General features: G+C 34.9%; 1 protein-coding gene across 8 annotated transcripts in view; it reads left to right on the top strand.

The window, feature by feature from the left end:
- The window catches only part of Kiaa1109 (KIAA1109 ortholog), a 184,260-nt gene that overhangs the window by 69,944 nt on the left and 93,627 nt on the right, over positions 1–20,689 (top strand). For all 8 annotated transcript variants that reach the window (XM_041659586.1, XM_041659591.1, XM_041659589.1 and 5 more), the window contains exons 27-40: positions 553–803; positions 1,283–1,541; positions 2,847–3,681; positions 5,719–5,789; positions 6,327–6,500; positions 9,929–10,049; positions 11,080–11,226; positions 12,581–12,708; positions 12,923–13,122; positions 15,386–15,583; positions 16,205–16,416; positions 19,273–19,424; positions 19,862–20,012; positions 20,177–20,329. In XM_041659586.1, the coding sequence (XP_041515520.1) occupies positions 553–803; positions 1,283–1,541; positions 2,847–3,681; positions 5,719–5,789; positions 6,327–6,500; positions 9,929–10,049; positions 11,080–11,226; positions 12,581–12,708; positions 12,923–13,122; positions 15,386–15,583; positions 16,205–16,416; positions 19,273–19,424; positions 19,862–20,012; positions 20,177–20,329 (3,052 nt within the window). The remainder of the gene's footprint in view (positions 1–552; positions 804–1,282; positions 1,542–2,846; positions 3,682–5,718; positions 5,790–6,326; positions 6,501–9,928; positions 10,050–11,079; positions 11,227–12,580; positions 12,709–12,922; positions 13,123–15,385; positions 15,584–16,204; positions 16,417–19,272; positions 19,425–19,861; positions 20,013–20,176; positions 20,330–20,689) is intronic.

The following is a 20,689-nucleotide window of genomic DNA, read 5'->3' as shown; positions in this document are numbered from 1 at the left end:
AACACTTACTGTGATTTTGCTCCTATACCTTGGTTAATGCACAAAGACCTGATAAATAATTTGAGGTTCTGTAGTGATGGTGTGGTTTTGGAAATCTATACTATGTATTTTAACATGGGTACACTTTAAATTATGGTTTCCAGATAATATTTTATGAGACACTCTTTTTTTTTCACTCTTTTTTTGTTTTTCATCTCTAGAAGCCATCACACCATTATGTACTGCAGAAAAATCTTTTGGCAGTTCTTCAAAATTTCAGGGCTGAGTAAGAACACTTACACGTGGTTTCATTAGCTTTTAAGGAATGATTATACCTTTTAAAACAATTGCCGGAGCCTCTTGTTATTCTTATTTTCATTTTTCTTGCTGTTATACAGCTGTGTTCTGTTTTGAAAGGTAGATTGATTAAAAAGATATACTGCACTACTAAGTGATTACTTGTATTTACTTTGACTTTCATATATATTAACAGTTAATGTGCCATTTTTATTTTATCTTTTTTATTTGTTAATGAGGTTTCTTCTATGTTGTTTTATTTTGGGTTCTGTTTAGGTTGTGGTTTTTGTGGCCAGATGACACCTTAAAGAATAAGAAGTGCAGAAACAAGTGTGGCTGTCTTGGTGGTTGCAGATTCTTTGGTGGCACAGTAACTGGCCTAGATTTCTTCAAATTCGAAGAGCTGACACCTTCCAGTAGCTCTGCATTTTCAAACATAACTGCGGAATCTGATATGCATTATGGCCAGTCTTTGCTGCACCCTGGAGAGTGGATCATTACTAAAGAAATCCCTAAAACTGTAGATGGTAATAAAAATGTATTGTTTATCTGGAGCTGACCTTTTCTGTCACTGTGCCATTCTGAGAGAGTGCTGCTACTTTATTCAATATAATTGATTCTTTTGAGTACTGTTACAGATAGGGGTTAAAATAATCTATATTCATTATTCAAAGCCAGAAAAATGTAGTATTTCTTTTATTGAGGGTGTTGACGTAGGGTCAAAGTAGGTGTACTATTCAGACTTCTACAGTTGAAAATGATAATGGGCAGCTTTTCCTGTGAAGATTAAAGAAGAAAAAACTAAAATTTACGTATTATAGACTGTGGATCCAGAATTTTGTAGACAACTTTTTGTAATGTGTAACATGTTGCTATGTGAAGTTAAACACTTGTGCTTTTTAAAAAAGAACAATATTTTAAAATGTAGTTATAGTAAATTGCTATATTTTTCGTATATTCCTTCAAAAATGTTTGCAGTCATTTAGTCCACATTTTATTTGTTTAGGAAATGTGAATGGTACGAAGAGGAAGGAATGGGAAAACAAATCAGTGGGAATAGAAGTCGAGAGGAAAGCTCAGCACCTTAGTCTTCAGGTGCCCTTACGGTCCCACAGTTCATCCTCTTCCTCAGAGGAGAATAGCAGCTCAAGTGCTGTGCAGCCCTTACTGGCTGGTGAGAAGGAAAGCCCCTCTTCTGTTGCTGATGACCACTTGGTTCAGAAAGATTTCTTACATGGTACCAAAAGAGATGATGGCCAAGCAAGGTTAGTATTCAGATAGACTTAGAAATTTGATGATGACTGGATTATAATTACTTAAAAATACTAACACAAGAAACTTCTTTCCTCGCCACACACTCATTTTATATTTTATTTCTTGAACATATATTTATGTCAGTTTGTCTTTCAAAAGAAAATTAATATTTTCTTTGCAAGTCTTAGAAAATGCAATGATGTATTTATAATGAAAATATTTCTTATTCTACCACTCAGTGAATTTTTGTTATTATTCATATACTGTCCTTCTTATTTGTTGAACATTTTTTGAACTTATCAAATTAATTTATCAAATTTTTGATCTTCTTATCATATTAACAGTTGAACACTCCTTCTTTTGAATTATCCTTGCTTGACATCTTTCAAATGTAAAAACTATAGTAAAAATCTTTGTCCCTCCAGCCTAGGTACCTTGATATTTCTGTTTGGATGCTTCATAGAGACCTTCGGTTCAGAGTCATTAAAATGATTGTTTTAGTACAGCTTTTTAGAGCAGTGGTTCTCAAGCTTCTTGATGCTGTGACCCTTTAATATAGTTCCTCATGCTGTGGTGACCCTCAACCATAAAATTATTTTTATTTCTACTTAACTATAATTTTGCTACTGTTACGAATCATAATGTAAATATTTTGGAGATAGAGGCTTTCGAATGGTTTGCGACCCACAGGTTGAGAACCACTACTCTAGAGGAATACAGCTGATAAAGTTGGGTAGGTGTGTGTGTGTGTGTGTGTGTGTATGTAAATATATGTATGTATGTATGTGTATATGTTTGCCTGTGTGAGTCTGTTTGTACCCATCTGTGTAGTAGCCTCTGGAGTTCAGAAAAGGGTACAAAGTCCTCCGAAACTTGAGTCACAGGCAGTTGTTAGCTCTCAAGGGGGTGCCAGGTCTTCTGCAAGAGCAGAAAGCACTCTTAAACCCTGACCCATCTCTCTAGTCCTCAGTCTTTCCCTTGACTTTAACAACACTGTTAAGTGTATATTGCTGGATAAGCTTTTAGAAGATGTGGGAAGAAAAAAAAACCCTATAAATGTGCTATTGTTCCTTGTCTTCTTTAAATTTTTAAGATGTTTTGTTTTGGTTTTATGGTTCTATTTTTTTTCTTTTTAGCTTTATGGGGAATATGAACTCACGTAATGTTTTGCTGTTTTAAATCAATATTTTAATGTATAATTCTAGATTTTCTTTTATTTGTAACTTTTTACTAAATTACTAAATTGATTTTATAAGTACTTTATGTTTAAATTGTTTGTGGGCTGAAAATCAAAACAGTTTTCCTCTCTGTTTTAGTATTCCTACAGAAATTTCAGGAACCAGTCCTGTATCTCCTAACAACCAAGACAAGTCAGTAGGACAGTCTCCTCTTAGATCTCCTTTGAAGCGTCAAGCCTCTGTGTGTTCTACCCGACTTGGTAGTACTAAGAGCCTCACTGCTGCTTTTTATGGAGACAAACAGCCTGTTACAGTTGGAGTCCAGTTTAGTAGTGATGTCTCTCGAAGTGATGAGAATGTGCTGGACTCACCAAAACAGAGAAGTTTTGGTTCATTCCCATACACACCATCAGCTGACTCTAATTCATTTCATCAGTATCGGTCAATGGATTCCAGTATGTCAATGGCTGATAGTGAAGCCTACTTCTCTGCAGCTGAAGAGTTTGAGCCCATTAGCAGTGATGAAGGTCCTGGAACTTACCCTGGTAGAAAAAAGAAGAAAAAGCAAATGCAACAGATTGACTACAGTAGGGGTTCTATATATCACAGTGTAGAAGGACCACTTACTGTCCATGGAGAAAGCATTACAGATCCTCGAACTCTTCCATTCAAAACTCACCCTTCCCAGGCTTCCTTTGTTTCTGCATTAGGTGGTGAAGATGAAGTCATAGAACATCTGTACATTGTGGAAGGTGAGAAAACAGGAGAGACTGAGCAGATCACGTCTCAACAGCCTGTGATGAGTTGCTATCAGACTTACCTTACTCAGTTTCAGGTAATTAACTGGTCTGTTAAACATCCTACCAACAAAAGAACCTCCAAGTCCTCATTGCATCGCCCCCTTGACCTAGATACTCCAACCAGTGAAGAGAGCTCATCATCATTTGAACAACTTTCTGTTCCAACATTTAAGGTACAAATCAAATCATTATTTCCTATTAACATACTTAAATAGTAAAGTTTTCAGAACTACTAAGTCATTTTAGCTATCTTTCTAAAATATAGACTTTCTGTTGCAAATGTTAACTCTGTTTAACAGTTAGGTTACAGGTTTTTTTTATGAGTATTATAAATTTAAATGAATTGAATTGAAGATGGCTTAAGATTTTATATTGTTAATGTAGTAAATTAACATGTAGGCTAATCTACATTTCCAGTAATCCTAAGATTAGGATCAAATCTCCTCTGTGAGTTTATACATTTCCTGTGTTTTAAAAATAAGAATTTGGGCTGGGTGATGGTGACACATACCTTTAATTTCAGCACTCAGGAGATAGAGGCAGGCAGATCTCTTTGAGTTTGAGGCCAGCCTGGTCTACAAGAGCTAGTTCCAGGATAGGCTCCAAAGCTACAAAGAAACTCTGTCTCGAAAAACCAAAATAACAAAAGATTTTGGAGCCTAGAGAGCTGGTTTAGTGGTTAAGAGTGCATAATATTCTTCCAGAGGACTAAATTTCTCTTTTCAGCACCCATGGTTGACTCACAACCACCTGTAACTCCAGCTCTTGGGGATTCAGGTCTCTTTTGTCCTTCACAGTCACCTTACTCATGCATACATACACAGTCATAGATATACACATAATTAAAAAGATATTTAAAAAATAAGATTTTGGAATTATTTGAATATGATTTGAAGTAATTTTCTATTGGTCCATAGCTTTTTCTGGTATTTCCAGTTCAACTCAGTTAATGATTGAACTATTATAATTTAGTGTGAATGTGGTTTCTTAAATGATTTTAGAAAAGTCAGAAACATTTCAAAATATATTTAGTCATAATAGTCAGTATGAAAATTCTTATCTTTAAACAATGTACAATAAGACAAAGTTTTATGATGTTAAAGGTATATAAAGTCTGTGGACCTAATGAACAGTGTTTGGTAATCGTTTTTGTGTGTGTATGTGTGTATTACATTTTTCTCCATCTTATTTTTGAGGGTAGATGTCTCACTGAACTTGGAGATTGCCTTTTTGGATAGACTAGTTGGCCATTGAAATCCCAGGATCTGCCTGTCTTCCACTACACTCATCATTAGGGCTATGTAGGCACAAGCTTCCATGCCCATCTTATTACATGGGTGCTAGGGACACAAACTCAGATCACGCAGCAAGTATTTTTCCATTGAACCATTTTCCCCAGCCCAGGGCGTAGAATTTTAACTGAAAATTGAAGAAGGAGGAATCATTGAGGATGAGAATCAGACTTAGGGCCTCTGGATTAGAGGCAAAGACAATGGTCATCTAGACTTTCATTGTGTGGTTGATGTTTCATTGTGTCTTGCAGTTATACTAGGAGAAAACTGAAATCAGCTTCAGAAAGAACTAACTCAGTTTAAAAAAGAACTCACAGAGGAAAGACATTTGAAATTCCTGTTTCAGTCATCTGTCATTCTCATTCCACCCTCACAACTCTGTCACTTAATAAAGTACAAAGTTACCTGCTGTTGTACCCTATAAAGATTTGTCACTCCTATTGGTTTAATAAAACATTGATTGGCCAGTAGCCAAGCAGGAAGTATAGGTGGGGCGACCAGACTAGGAGACTTCTGGGAAGAGGAAAAGCTCAGTTTGCAGATGCCACCCAGATGCAGAGGAAGCAAGATGGAAATGCTGCACTGAGAAATGGTACCAAGCCACATGGCTAAACATACATAAGAATTATGAATTAATTTAAGTTGTAAGAGCTAGTTAATAATAAGCCTAAACTAATAGGACAAACAGTTTCTAATTAATATAAGTGTCTTTGTATTTTGTTGGAACTGAACGGCTGTGGTAACAGGCAGGACAGAAACTTCCGTCTACAGTTACCCATTAAATATTTTCTGTAAATATTTATATTGAATATGTTAAGATTACAATAGCAGGTTACTTTGAATATTCACAAATATTGCTTATCATAAGAAGAAATAATTAAAATTTTAGACTATAAACAATATTTTATTCTATTCTAGGTCATCAAACAGGGACTCACTGCTAATTCCTTGCTAGACAGAGGGATGCAACTTTCAGGATCAACTTCAAAGTAAGATTTTTTTGTCTTATTTTAATTTTTAGACACAGCATCTTACTATGTTATCCAGCATGACCTAGAATTCGGGGACTAAAGGAATCTTTCTGCCTTAGTCTTCAAGCAGCTAGGAGTAGAGGTGCCTTAAAATTGCATTTTTAAAGCTCAGAGTCATAGTCCTTCTTGATTATGAGATTAGTAGAGTTTATTCTGAGTAATAACCATTTTGTCCTTGATTTTAAGCCTACTTTAAGAATAAATTACTCCAGTATTTTTTTGTGTGGAGTAGATAAATATGTTTGCACATTTTAGGACAGGACTATCAAGTAAATAAATATATAAAAATATTTTTTGTCATGTGATATAATTGGCATCTTTGGCCATTTTGCATTTTAAAAAGTACCTCATTTGGCCTGCTTTTGAGATGTGAAATATTAGTCTGTGAGAGTTTTTTCATTGAAATAAATGTATTTTAAATGTTTATGTACTTTAAAGAAGTTCCAACTTGTTTATATTCTTTTAAATATTTGCTTTTCTGGTTAAACTGTATAGCACACCATATACTCCATTAGACAAGAAAATTGTTGATAATACAGATGATGGAACATTAACAGAAGAGTGGACCCTGGACCAGCCTGTTGCTCAGACCAAGACAACAGCCATTGTTGAAGTAAAAGGAACTGTTGATGTTGTTCTGACTCCACTGGTGGCTGAAGCCTTAGACAGGTATTTGTCTAAAAATAGAATTACTGCTTTATAAAGTGACATATTTTACACGATATGTGAAAATGTGGTAGTGTTCATTTAAGAGTTTATTAACTATGCAGACACAGATATTTGGCTAGGTTTATAATCTCAGGCATAAATTTCCTCCTATTAGATTTACCTGACAACCAACTTGACAGTTGTTGGCTATCACCAAGTTAAAATTGCCAGTACTAAACCACTGCAATTAGTATTCCAATTTAGTCATTGTTGTGATCAATTAATAGGCTTTACAATGGAGTAGCACCATTTTCACCACTTTTTACAGAAGAGATGCCATAAATTCTACCAGAAAACTTCTAAAAATGATCAACCCATTCAACAAAGTAACAGGGTACAAAATCAACTTAATCAGTAGTCTTTCTATAGACCAATAACAAACATGCTGAGAAAATCATAGAATCAGCCCCATCTATAACACTCTTAAAAAGTATCTAGGACTAAACCTAATAAAGGAGATACAGATGACTCTATACTGTGTCTGCAGAGAGATCATAGTTTCTAGAGAATAACCTATTGCTGCCATTTTCCTAAACCAATATAGTTTCTAGCTCTTTTTAAAACACTTACTTTTATACTCATAGATACATGTAGTTCATACTTTTTGTCAAAGAAGCTTCTTTTACAAGAGATAGAGTCTATTACAGAAGTTCACAACTGGTTAAAATATAGAAAATAAGTGAATGTGATTGATATGTCTACAATGTAACTGCTACACCTAAAACTCAGATAAAAATTGAGGGAAAGGGCGCAAAAAGATTGAAAGAGTCAGAGGACAAGAATACCTGCTGTTATAGTGGACAAGGACACCTGCTGTTATAGTGTCTTCTATATGTATGAAAACTGTACTTATGGAACTTCAATGATATGGTCACCAAACAATACCTGATCATAAAAGACAGTGACTTGCCAGTGTGGATGGGGGAGAAGTCAGAATGCACCACCCACAGATGAACAACAATCAATGGATGCCAAAAGAAGGAGGAGTTGTTTTCTCTAGGGACCTCTAGTTTCCTGATAGATTATCTAATCTCAATTTGTTAGCTCTAAACACAGGTACATATGATCAACACTAAATGGGCTCTGTTGGTTATATAAAACCTGTACACACACACACACACACACACACACACACACATACACACAGGGAGAGAGAGAGAGAGAGAGAGAGAGAGAGCGCAATAATAATTAAAGAGGAGGTCATGAATTTGTGAGGGTTTGTTAGTGGACAAGGGACGAATTGAAAGGGGTTCAGACAGGAGTAGAAATGATATAAGTATTCATTTCATGAATCAAATTCTCACATATTTTAAGTGAAAAATGCCTTGTTAATCTTTTGTCTTGATGTCAAGTTAGTCTCAATTTGTTAAAAAAATAATACGTCAATAATATGTATAATAAATAAATATCTCAGACATTTTTTAAAAAAAAAGAGTTTATTAACTAGTTGTTTTCAGTAAAAATACAAGGTAAATATATTGGCATTGTTATAATAGTTACAATATATTTTGTCTTTTAAATTTGGACTAACAAACATAAAACGATCAAATGCCTGTGAAGTAATCATTTCATATTCTTCCTTGTTAATTGAAGAGCTAAAAGGAAAATAATAATTATTGTGTGCTGCAAGGTGTGTGTAGTCTATTTAAGGAGATAAAATTGACACAAGTAAAAGCCAAAGTGAAACAAAATAGAATGCAAATTGTGTGGAAAATAAAGAAGTTCAGAAGAGACTCAGGACCAGTTCTCATGAAAATACTCCTTTTACTGGAGTACATAGTATTCTCTGATAAATTGTCAAGATTCTTGTAAAGTATCATATTAATGAAGAATATAGGAAATTGTCTAGGAGATTCTAAAAGACTTACTGGTTTAAAAATAACTCAAAGACATGGTGGCACATGTTTTTGTGCACAGCACTTGGGAGGCTGAAGGAGAATCATGAGCTCGATGCCAACATGGGTAACTACAAACCAAGATCCTGTCTCAGAAAACAAAAATACTGACTCAGAATGTATTAACAACCTAAGTAGAATACCAGTAATATTAAACTACCCCTCTCCCCACACAAAATGGACAGTGGATTGACTTTAGGACATTAAAATGTACAAGAATTCTTCACTTGTGGGGGTTGTGTGGAGGTGGGGGTGAAATTATAGCAGCAAAATAAATAAATAAAATAGATAAATGGTATTATAACAAATTAAAAGTTTTAGCAGACATGATACAGTTCACAGAATTGGAGAAGATATTTATAAATCAAACATCTGACAAAGGGTGGATATTTAGAATATATTAGGAATACCAAAAATCTATTAGCAATATCTTAAAAAATTAAATAAAAAATAAATATAGATAGTAGACCTAGGTAGACATTTCTCAGCATTGATGTATAAATGCCAACAGATATATGAAAAAATTACTAATCCCTGAGGAAATGCCAATTAAAACTATAGTGAGATATTGCCTCACCCCAGCAAGAATGACCATTATAAAAAGGAAAAGGGACTGTTGTACATTGTTTATGGAAATGTAGGTTAATACATCTCTATATTGAGGTTCCTCACAAGCAAAAGACAACACTGCTATGATTCAGCAACCCGATTAGTGGGTATATATGCAAAGAAAACGAAAGTAGTATGTTGAAGAAACATCTTCCCTCCATGTGCACTAACACTCTTTACAGTAACTAAGAATGGAAATGACCCATATCCACTAACTGACAGCATTTGTTAATTTGCATTATGGAATGGTGTTTAGCCATAAGACAATTGAATTCTGTAATTTGTGACAATGTAAATGGAACTGAATGTCAATAGGTTAAATCAAATAAGCCAGGCAGAGACAAATTTTACATGTATTACTTCATATGAATCTGAAACAGTTTAGTCTTTTAATGGTAGAATAGTGATTACGAAATTCCAGTTGGAGAGAGAAAGGGCAGAGGAATGTTGATTGACTGGTACTAGTTAGAAGCTCTGATGTGCACAGAAGAAGGGATTTTTAAAGTTTTCTCCTTTAATAAATGAGACTCATAGTATCTAGACAGTAACTTGTTAGTATGTACAATCCTAATGTTTTTTAAATATCAGGCAAGAATAAATTAAAAAACCAAGTTTCAGATATTAGTGTAAGGTGGAAGTCTGTAGAAAATGTTGAACGTTGTTTGTGGTGGGGGCAGATGTTCCTGCCCAATCTCAGGGTTTTGGGATTGATGGTAGGTCTAAAAATTTCAGTAACATTTTCCCTGTAAAATTTCTGAAGGTATAATTGAGGATTTTGCATTTCTGTATTGAAGAACTGTAAATATTCAGATGATGGTAAGTTTCACTGCCTGGTATAATAGTAAATGAAATTTTAATTTTTCATTGTTCTTTTTCTTTCATCAGATATATTGAAGCTATGGTTCACTGTGCTAGTACCCGGCACCCAGCTGCAATTGTAGATGATCTTCACACCAAAGTCCTTAGAGAAGCTGTCCAAAATAGTAAGACTACATTCTCAGAAAATGTAAGAAGTTTTTGATTCAATGGGCATAACAAATTGAATATTCACCATGTGTCAGAATATGCCAACTTGAAAAACTTGAATGTTTCAAATTTTATCAATAAGTTCAATTGAAATGTACCACAAATAACTACTGTGGATTAAGTAGTACTACTTAAAAATCATAGCTTTATTTTTTTCTTTTATTTTGAAAGTAGCTTAGTTCTGAATATTTTTAAGCAAGCCTTGTCCTTAAGTGGTGAAAACATTTTTAAGATTTATTTTGTTTTAAATTTGTGATACTCAGAAAGATCAGTATATGTCCATAAATGCTGAACATTTCTCCATCCCTGTGGTAAACATTCTTTAGCATTAATATTTTAGTGTTTTAAGAACCAAAAGTACACATGTTTCTAACTTCCTTTTATTTTTATGTTGTTTCTTGTTCACCTCAGTGAATTGAGTAACACTCTCTCCTGTGACACTTTTGCTGTTATTCTGGCTCTGACACCAGTTGCTTAGCAGTCACAGTGTGGTGCTCTTTGATAATTCTATATCACATGTGGATTAGTACCAAGTAGATGTGAAAGTGAGCCTGAGTATTTCTGGCGAACTCATTATTACTCATGCTATGTTGGCCTTCATGTGCTACATTCAGTTAGTTAGGGTAGAGCAGTAAGATCAGTATTACAAAAGGAAATTTGAATTATTCCCTGTCAATAAGGAGCCAGTTGGCAGAAATAAAGTCAGCCTTCAAGACTGTAGAGTTCAGTTTGCCTAAAATTAATAATAATAATAATAGTAATAACATTATAAATATATACTATTGCCATCTTTGTTTCTCCATAGATGGATTTAATTTATTGTATAGTATTTTTTCAGAATGACAAGCTGGTCTATTTGCCAGCTTTTGCTTGAATTTCAAGATTGTGTTTTAGGATAGTCGATGTCATGTAGACTGGGGAAGTGTAACAATATATGAATACACATGGTGGTGTGGATCCTGTATAACCTACGAAATGTCTGGAGAATAATTTCTACTCAATCCTTTCAGTTGTCCCCTAAGCAAGATGTTCGAGGAACAAAAACTGAGCAACCTGTGATAGGAACAACTAACCAGGGACAAATTCAGACAAATGTTACAACAAAGCAAGATAATGTGACAATTAAAGGTCTGCAGGCTAATGTGAGCATACCAAAGGTAATATTAAGCTTTTCAGAAACATTTCCCTGATATAGGAAAGCATATTTGATACGTTTTATCTTTTACTTTCAAAGGGAATATTAGTCAAATACTTTGCAGTATCAAATAATATATTCCTTTTCCTTGATGATCTAATGTAAATTTACTATATTATAAGTAGCTTACTATAGCAAACTCTTAGAATAATAGGGTTTTCTCATAGTTCCATGACTAGTCCTTATCTAGTAGTCTGTCTGTCTAGTAGTCCTTATCTAGATCAGGTTCTTGGTATTGTTAACATTAGTTGGTATGGGTTCAGTCTCATGGAGTAGACTTTAAATTCAATGAGAAAGTGATGTGTTACTCCCATAACATTTGTACCACCATTGCAACAATTCATCTTGCAGGCATATCATTGTTGTAAGTTGCCTAGAAATATTGATGATTGCCTTTCTCCAGTAGTGTGCAGAGTACCTGCCAGTATCATAAATGCTAGGGTTAGCTTGTCTTGTGCATAAAGTCATATCCTTTGTTAGTTTTGTGCAATGTCTGCTCATATCTAAAATAAAGTTTCACAGAAGTTATCCACCACTTTTGGCTCTTAACATCTCTCCTCTTTTTACTCACTGATTCCTGAGACTTGAGGATGAGGGAGAGACATAAATGTTCTATTTCTGTATGAGTACTCTAACTCCCTACATGTTGACAAATTGTGAGTTTCTTTATTGCCATGTACTACAAAAAGAAACGTATCTGTATTTTTCTTTAAAAGCGTAGTCAACCACACTCCAATGGGAAAATACTTACCCACAAATATTTGGGCAGCATAGACTGGTCTTGAAGGATCTTAAAAAAAAAAAAAAGATACAAAATTGGGTTGGTAGAGAAGGAAATAAGAAGAATACAATCAAAACTCGATACTAATAAAAGAGAGAGAAACAGCTTCTTTAATGAGTGTTGAGGGATGCACTAATGTATGTATGAGTATAGACATTCTTGGGAAAAAAGTTATTAATAATGTGTCCATTTAGCAGAACAATATTCGTAGATTTTCCCCAGATTCTATGACCTACTTAGCCACTGGTTCTTGGTCCAGTTAATAATCCAGAAATGAATTCTATCAAGATCAGGCCTTAAATTCAATCAGAAAGTGTTGATTACTTGCATAACGTTTTTGCCACTATTGTTTGCACTAGTGAACATATCTTAGCAGGAATTATGGCTGTTTTGAGAACTTAGAAGTTTTTTCTTCATTACCCTCAGATATGTCTATATATTATTATTAGGTTCTTTTTTATTTTTATTTGTGATTTAGGTATAAAGTATGCTTTGTAACTTTTCAATTCTGAAATGTATGACATTTGTGTGTTAGGTTAACTTATGCTTGTTACAAGCCTCAGTGGAAGAATCTCCAGCCTCAGTTCCTAGTAGAAGTGTGACTCATGTTTCCCTGGTGGCTTTGTGTTTTGACAGAATTGCTACACAAGTTCGTATGAACAGGTAAAAAGATTTTAATAATGTAAGCCATGATTTTTTGTTGGATGTTAAAAACATTAATTTTCTTAATTGATCATAATTATTTTTAAGAAACACTTAGGTAATAATATTATTGGTTTAATTTAGACAGTGTTCTTTTTAAACAACTTAGTTAAATGTTTTTATTGGACTATATTATCTAAATGTTAACCATTGTGTTTTTTCTGTTTTCATTAAGAGGTGTGGTTGAAGAGACTTCAAATAATGTAGACCCTAGTAAAACATCAAATTTTGATAGATATGTTCATGCCAGCAAGATGCAGCCACAGTCATCTGGGTCACTTAGATCAAATGCTGGAGCAGAGAAAGGCAAGGAAATTGCTGCCAAGTTGAATATCCATCGAGTCCATGGGCAACTTAGAGGTCTTGATACTACAGGTAGGCTTCAAAATATTTGTGTTTCTTTGGCATTTGTAAATGTGTCATTTTCGAAAATAAAATATTTTCCTATGAATAGTGCAACAATTTGATTTTGTAAGGAAGAGAAAGGTGCTTCTACATATGAGGTATTTAAATACTTATATTGTGTGCAGAGTGGAAAGCAAAGTAAGTTTTAGGACTTCAATTAGAAATTTTTTTCTTTTAATTTCTGTTTCTTGCTCATAGAACAGAGAACATCATACATCGGGCTTTTTAAAAATTAAAATTGTGAGGATTATTAAAAGGAACTAATCATAATATTAATCTAGAGTGAGTTTTTTCTTAATATCCCTAGAAAACTGAAAGAGAAAAGTAGAGCTTTTACATACCATTTTGGTGGGGTTTTTTTGTTGTTGTTGTTTTTTGTTTTTTGAGACAGGGTTTCTCTGTAGCTTTGGTGCCGGTCCCGTAACTAGCTCTTGTAGACCAGGCTGGCCTCGAACTCCCAGAGATCTGCCTGCCTTTGCCTCCCGAGTGCTGGGATTAAAGGCGTGAGCCACCACCGCCCGGCTTTGGTGGGTTTTATGTGATTTTTTTTTAATTTTAGAAATTTTAAAAAATCTCAGAATATCAGATTGAATTTCAAAAATTTTGTTTGTTAGTCTCCCAAAATTTGTATGTTGGTCATACAACCAATCCCAAATGAACAAATAGTTTTATCAATCTGTTCCCTTTCTTGTGGGTTCTGTAGGTGTCATGATTCCTGGCTGTGTTCTAGGTCAGTGTAACTGTTCTTCCTGTCTCAGGGTTTGTCTTAGTTAGGGTTTCTGTGACCGCAGTGAAATACTTTAATGAAGCCGGGCAGTGGTGGCGCACACCTTTAATCCCAGCACTCGGGAGGCAGAGGCAGGCGGATCTCTGTGAGTTCGAGGCCAGCCTGGTCTACAAGAGCTAGTTCCAGGACAGGAACCAAAAGCTACGGAGAAACCCTGTCTCGAAAATCAAAAAAAAGAAAAAAGAAAAAAAAAAGAAATACTTTAATGGAAAAAAGGCATGGGAAGGAAGGGTTTATTTAGTTTACTCTTTGATATCCCAGTCCATCATCAAAGGAAGCCAGAACAGGACACTCAACAGGGCTGGAACCTGGAGGCGAGAGCTGATTTAGAAGCTGTGGAGGAGTGATGCTTACTGGCTTGTTCTTCATGGCTTGTAGAGACATTTTCTTAATCGAGGTTCCCTCCTCTCAGATGACTTTAGCTTGTATCAAGCTGGCATAAAAGTATTCAGCAAAGAGCTTATTTCATCATTTTGTGTATAAAGTTACAGCATTCGACCTGAGACTTTCAAGAGATTTTTTTTTTTATAACTACCTGCTAACGATAGTTCCAAAATTGGGGCAAAATAGTAGTTTGAGTTTTAAAATTTCTGTAGATTGTAGTGGTGATCAATTTGCACTTATGTGTTATGCCAGGACATAAGCATTACATTATATAACTTGAAACCCACCATTTGGAATAAAAACTCATTGCAAACAAAACTTGTCATGAATTTCCATAAAAATGCTGAACAAAAGTAAATGTTTATACATATGCTAGCAATTCCCAGTTTCATGGCATTTGATAGCCACAGAGAGATGAGGTAGGTTTCTGACTGCAGTGCTCTCCGTTAGGTATGCTTTCATATCTACAGCAGTTAGATTATTCAGGAAATTAAATAAGTTTCTCACCTTATACCCACACTTAAAAGTAAGTTCAAGAGATTTAAATAGAAATGCAAGTAATTAAATAATCATAAAAATTTGGGAAATGAGGGTACATTTTACTTCATTCCATCTGTAAGCAATAGATTCATAGCAATGTTTAATACATTACAATTATTTAAAATGTTAGTGTAAAGCAGTCTTTTAGTAAAAGTTACACTTTTCCTAGGAAATAATAGGAAAGAATGCTTTTCCTCAGGCCACATAATTGAAATAATTTTGTTGTAAATGATGGAGCTTTTTAAAGTACTTTACCACAAAGTTGGATTATGTAGGAATTTGTTACCTTTGTTGACAGGATACTCTGATTTTTTTTTAAATAAATTGATAAATTAATTGTTAATCTGGAATTTCTTTACATCATTGTAGATGGCATTTTTTAAAAAGTGTTTTATTTTTCTGTCTTTGTAGAATACTAATACATCTTTTTAGGATAACAATTGTGAGTGATTTATCTTCTCAAATATTAATATCTGTATTTTTTCTTTAAAAAAATAGTTTATTGTGCTCTCTCAATAATAGACATCGGGACCTGTGCCATCACTGCCATTCCCTTTGAGAAGTCCAAAGTTTTATTTACTCTTGAAGAGTTGGATGAATTTACTTTTGTAGATGAGACAGATCAGCACGCTATCCCAGATGTCACACGGATAGGTCCCAGTCAAGAAAAATGGGGCTGGATAATGTTTGAATGTGGACTTGAAAATTTAACTATAAAAGGTAAGGTTTTTTTTGTTTTGTTTTTTTTAAATCCTGAGTTCTGCTGAAGTGGGTGCAGTTCAGTCCCACATTACTGAAATGTGTTTAACGTTGTTACTTGTAGCAACCTGAATAACATAATACAGCAAAAATTGTGATGCCTGATATTCCTTACAAGAGGTGGATTGCTCCCAGTTATACCAGTGATATTTTCTTACACAGCTAGAGAGACAGTTCCTCTTTTTTAAACCTTGGGACCTCACAGAACAGCAGGATTTAGAGCTTTGCCATATAAGAAGTAAATATTTTATGTAAATTCTTCATTTACTGAAAACTACTTATTTATACTTGTTTCTTATGTAAGATAAGAGGGGAGGAAAGGAAGAGAGTAAGTCATGTGGTTATGAATAATGCTTTAAAGTAGGAAAGTTGAGTTGTAATAAGACTTTCGGTTTAGTCTCACTTTACACAATAACTTGAAATACTGGTGAGGCAGTCATACATAGCTCTCTTAGATAAGAGCAAAGGCTAGTGAGGAAAAACATGGTCTTGATGAAGTTATTATATACAGGTATTTTGTAGTGCAGCAGTAAAACACATATCTGCTCTTTTTCTAACAGATAACTTCCTTCATTTTTATAGGAGGAAGACAGTCTGGGGCAGTTTTATATAACAGTTTTGGAATTATGGGTAAGACTAATGTCACAGAAAGAGGTGGAGTGCTGACATCCAATAATTCTTCTGATTCTCCTACGGGCAGCGGCTACAATACTGATGTCTCTGATGATAACCTTCCATGTGACCGAACCAGTCCTTCCTCTGACATAAATGGAAACTCAGTCTCAGATGAACAAGTTGGTGAATTTCTAATGATACTAGTGGTTTGGAATTAGGGAACTACGCAATCAATTTCTAGAACATATCTCCTTGTCGTTTCCTTTTTGGGAGTTGTTACATTTTGTTGAATATACCATGACTAGAGTATAGTTAGGTATAGGAATATATACCTATGGTGCATATTCCTGACCATTATAGTATTATTTAGCATAATACTCAGTTTATGTTATGCATTTAATAAAATTTTGTTAAATAAATGAATTTATAGAATTTAAGTAAAGTAAGTTTGATTAATTAATTAGGTTTTGATTATTTTAAAAGTCATTTTAATACTTGTTATTGGTGATATTTTATGTAGATAATAAATATTTCTATTATCTGCTTTTTTATATAGCATTTTAAGTAATGCCTTATATTCAATTTAGTATTTTTAATGTAGTAGAATTTAATTGTTGCATATGATAACAACAAAAGTATTTAAAATTCTGTATTTTGGAGGTTGGTTCATTAACTGCTTGATGATCTTGGACAAGCAAGTTTTTTAGCTTTTTTTTTTTTTTAGTTGTAATAGTATTGTAAGTAATGCCATTGGCTTTATAGAATTTTCAACACTGAAACAGTACCATATATGAAAAACTTTATTCAAGTGTCTAGTTCAAGCAAGAATTTAGTGAATGTATATGCAAATATACATACACTTCTGAGAGTATACAAAAAAAAGCTTAAGAAAACAGCCTTTCATTGAGAAATAGGTTGTGGGCATCTAGTAATCATGGTTATACTCACCTCTGAACCCCATTTTCTCAGGATTCTTTGTGTTTCTCTGTGTATGAGAAACAGATGTGAGTGTGTGGGTATAGGCATGTCATAGCCTACATGTGGAGATCAGAGACACCTTCTACCAGAGACAGGTTTCTTCAGTGCTGTGGAGACCAGGTTGGCTGGTCTTGAAGCACCCTGAGATTCTCCTGTCACCACCACCTCCATTCCCCTGTAGAGACACTGACATGTTGTACTGCCTGGAGGGTGTGTGTTTTTTGTTTTAATGTTCTGATGATCCGAACCCAGGTTGTCAGGCTTGCTGGGCAAATGCTCACCAAGCCATCTACCCAGCTCCTGATTTGTTTGGTCCATAGTTGTAGAGTTAATCAATTTCCAGAACAGCCTGATGGCTCAGCGGGTAGAGCCAATTGCTAGGTGGCATGATTGGCAACCAAAATTTGGTTTCCTGAACCTCATAAAAGCAGGAGGAGAAAACTGACTCCACAGAGTGGTCCTGTGATCTCCATATCTGCACCATGGTACTCTTATACCCACACTTACACTTCATACTCACACCCCCACACAATAATAATAAATTAAAATTTAAATTAATTAGTTATCTTATTCTTCAGAACTGTGTGGTAGATTGAGTTATAGTTTTCATGAGGGGAATGAGACATATGTGGCTGTGCACCAAACAAGAGTTATTTCAGTGTTCTTTCCTTCTCACCTATTGCAAAACTTCCCATATATTTTTTTAAAGATTTATCTATTTTATTTTACGTGGGAGAGTGTTGTGTGCATTTGTATCGGTGCATCACTTGTGTACCTGGTGCCCACTAAGACCAGAAGAGGGTTAGGATCCCTATAAACAGGAGCAAGGACAGTTGTGAACCAGACTGGAAACAGAGCCCACCTCCAACTGGTGCTTTTAACTGCTCTTCAGCCTCCCTTCACAGAATTTTAAGGACCTTTCTCCCAGATCCTGTACTATGTGGATTCCTTTTCCTTTTTCCCTTCCCTTTTCTTTTTTTCTTTTTTTTTCTTCTTTTTCTCACCCCCCCCCCCCCCCCCGCGCCGCACAGGGTTTCTCTGTAGCTTTGGAGCCTATCATGGAACTAGCTCTTGTAAATCAGGCTGGCCTCGAACTCACAGAGATCTGCTTGCCTCTGCCTCCCAAGTGCTGGGATTAAAGGCATGTGCCACCACAGCCCCACCTATGTGGATTTTCTAACAATTTATCCAAGTTTTGTGTTTTCTTTTCCTGTTTCTCTTCAAATGTGGGTGTTCCCTGGAAGTTGTATTTGTGGCACCAACTTCCTCTTGTGTTTGTCTGTTCCCTGATTCATTGCTAGTTCTATTATGTGGTAACACTTTCCCATGCTTCTTTCACAGAACTCCTAAGCCATGTCATGACATTTATGCATGATGTTTAAGTATGCCATGACTCCAGAGACAGTTCAGTCTACTTGACCATGCACTTTGCTACAGTAATAATGCACAAGTCTCCCTACTTTGTTCAAATGTCAGGTTCTATATTTTTATACACCCAAGTGCCTGGTTCATAGCTCCTTGAGAAAATCAGTGTTTCAAATTTATTTATTATGTTTTGTGATGCTGAGGATTAAGTTCAGGATATTGTAACATGCTTTGTAAGAGTTAACTATACCACTTAGCTGCCTCCCCCAGCCATGGAGGTTTCTTTTTGTTGTTGCTGTTTTGTTTCTGTTTTTCAGGATAGTCTATGTTGCCTAGACTAGTATTAATATCCTGGGCTTTTAAAAGATTCTCTTGTTTCAGCCTCCTGAATATCTAGGACCCTAGGTTTAGATTTCTTTCGCAAAGAAAAGTATATGGGGTCTAGTAAGATGACTCAGCAAGCAAAGGCATTTGCTGTCTTGCTGCAAGCCTGATGGATGACCTGGGCTGAGATCCTAAGCAGAAGGCTACTTTGAGCAGTAGCCACAGATCAAGGGTTTATGTAAAAGTGTAGCCTGTTAAGCCTGATGAATGAAAAAGTTTTGTGTTTAAAGTTCTAGTAAGCCTATATTGTGGTTCCGCAGAATCAATACATATTTAAGTTGCTGTCTTTTTTTTTTTTTTTGATATAGGATGAAGGAGTTGAATCTGATGATTTGAAAAAAGATCTACCTCTAATGCCACCACCTCCAGATTCATGTAGCATGAAATTAACTATTAAAGAAATTTGGTTTAGTTTTGCAGCTCCCACCAATGTGAGATCTCTTACACATGCATTTTCTAGGTAAAAAATTTCAAAATGTAGTTTTGTCCATTGACAGTTTGTCCTTATTTTAGACAGCATGATATTCTGTTTCATGTACTTACTGAAATAATTTCTGACATGTCTGATACTCTGTGGGTGCTAAAATGGCTACTGTTCCTATCTTTCTCCTTGGATACTTTCTTTAGACATTGTATGTTCTCTACTTAGCCCAATTTCTTTCCTAGTATTTTAGCTGTATTTACTTGTCTTGCTGTCTGAAAACTTTTGTTTTATTCTTCATTTCAGACGTGTTTGCCCTTTCCAAGTGTCCATTTCTTATTTATAAGTTCATAACTTGTTATTGACTAAAAAGAAAAATATTGCCTGAGTAAAATAATAGTAAATGCGTAAGATATATATGATTGTTTGAAAATTTGTTAAAGTTTGATCTTATAATTTTTTTTTTATTTTAAAAGGCAGCTGAATCTTTTAAGTACTGCAACCCCAGCTGTTGGTGCATGGCTTGTTCCCATTGATCAACTCAAGTCATCTTTAAACAAATTAGAGACTGAGGGAACCTTGAGAATTTGTGCTGTTATGGGATGCATAATGACAGAAGCATTAGAGGTGTGTCTTTTAGTCATATAAGGTATCAGACATGCTTGATTACTGAAAATGATTCACTTCCATAATAGTGGAAGGTACCAGGTCTACAGGTTATTATTTACTAGATATCTTTGATTTTAGGATCTCTTATAATTCTAAGTCTTTTGTTTTTGTTTGGTTTTCAGAATAAAAGTGTACATTTCCCTTTAAGAAGTAAATACAATAGACTTACAAAAGTTGCTCGCTTTCTCCAAGAAAATCCTTCATGTTTACTATGTAATATTCTACACCACTACCTCCACCAAGCAAATTACTCCATCATTGATGATGCCACAATGGTTAGTATTTTAAATTTTTTGTTTGTTGACATAGGGTTTCTTTGTGTAGATCCTGAAACTTGCTTTATAGAGCAGGCTGGCTGCAAACTCTCAGAGATCCACCTCTCTCTGCCTCCTGAGTGTTGGGATTAAAGGCATGTGCCACCGCACCTGATTGGTAAGTACTAGCTTTAAGGAAACTGTTATTCTGTAGCAATAGTACTGATGGACAGGTTGAGACATTTGGTTAGAAATGCAATCTGTGCTCTGATTGACACTCTCAGAGTGACCTATATAAAGGTGTTAGTAGAAGCTGTCAAGATGGATAAGATTTCTCAGCTTGATAGATTATGAGAAATGATCAAAGTTGGAATTCTGAAA

Source organism: Microtus oregoni, unplaced genomic scaffold, assembly GCF_018167655.1.
Source record: "Microtus oregoni isolate MIOR12 unplaced genomic scaffold, Mior012 000010F_ref0000083, whole genome shotgun sequence".
Lineage (NCBI taxonomy): Eukaryota > Metazoa > Chordata > Mammalia > Rodentia > Cricetidae > Microtus > Microtus oregoni.
Note: the sequence above shows the minus strand (reverse complement) of the source record. Positions and strands in the feature narration are given on the sequence as shown.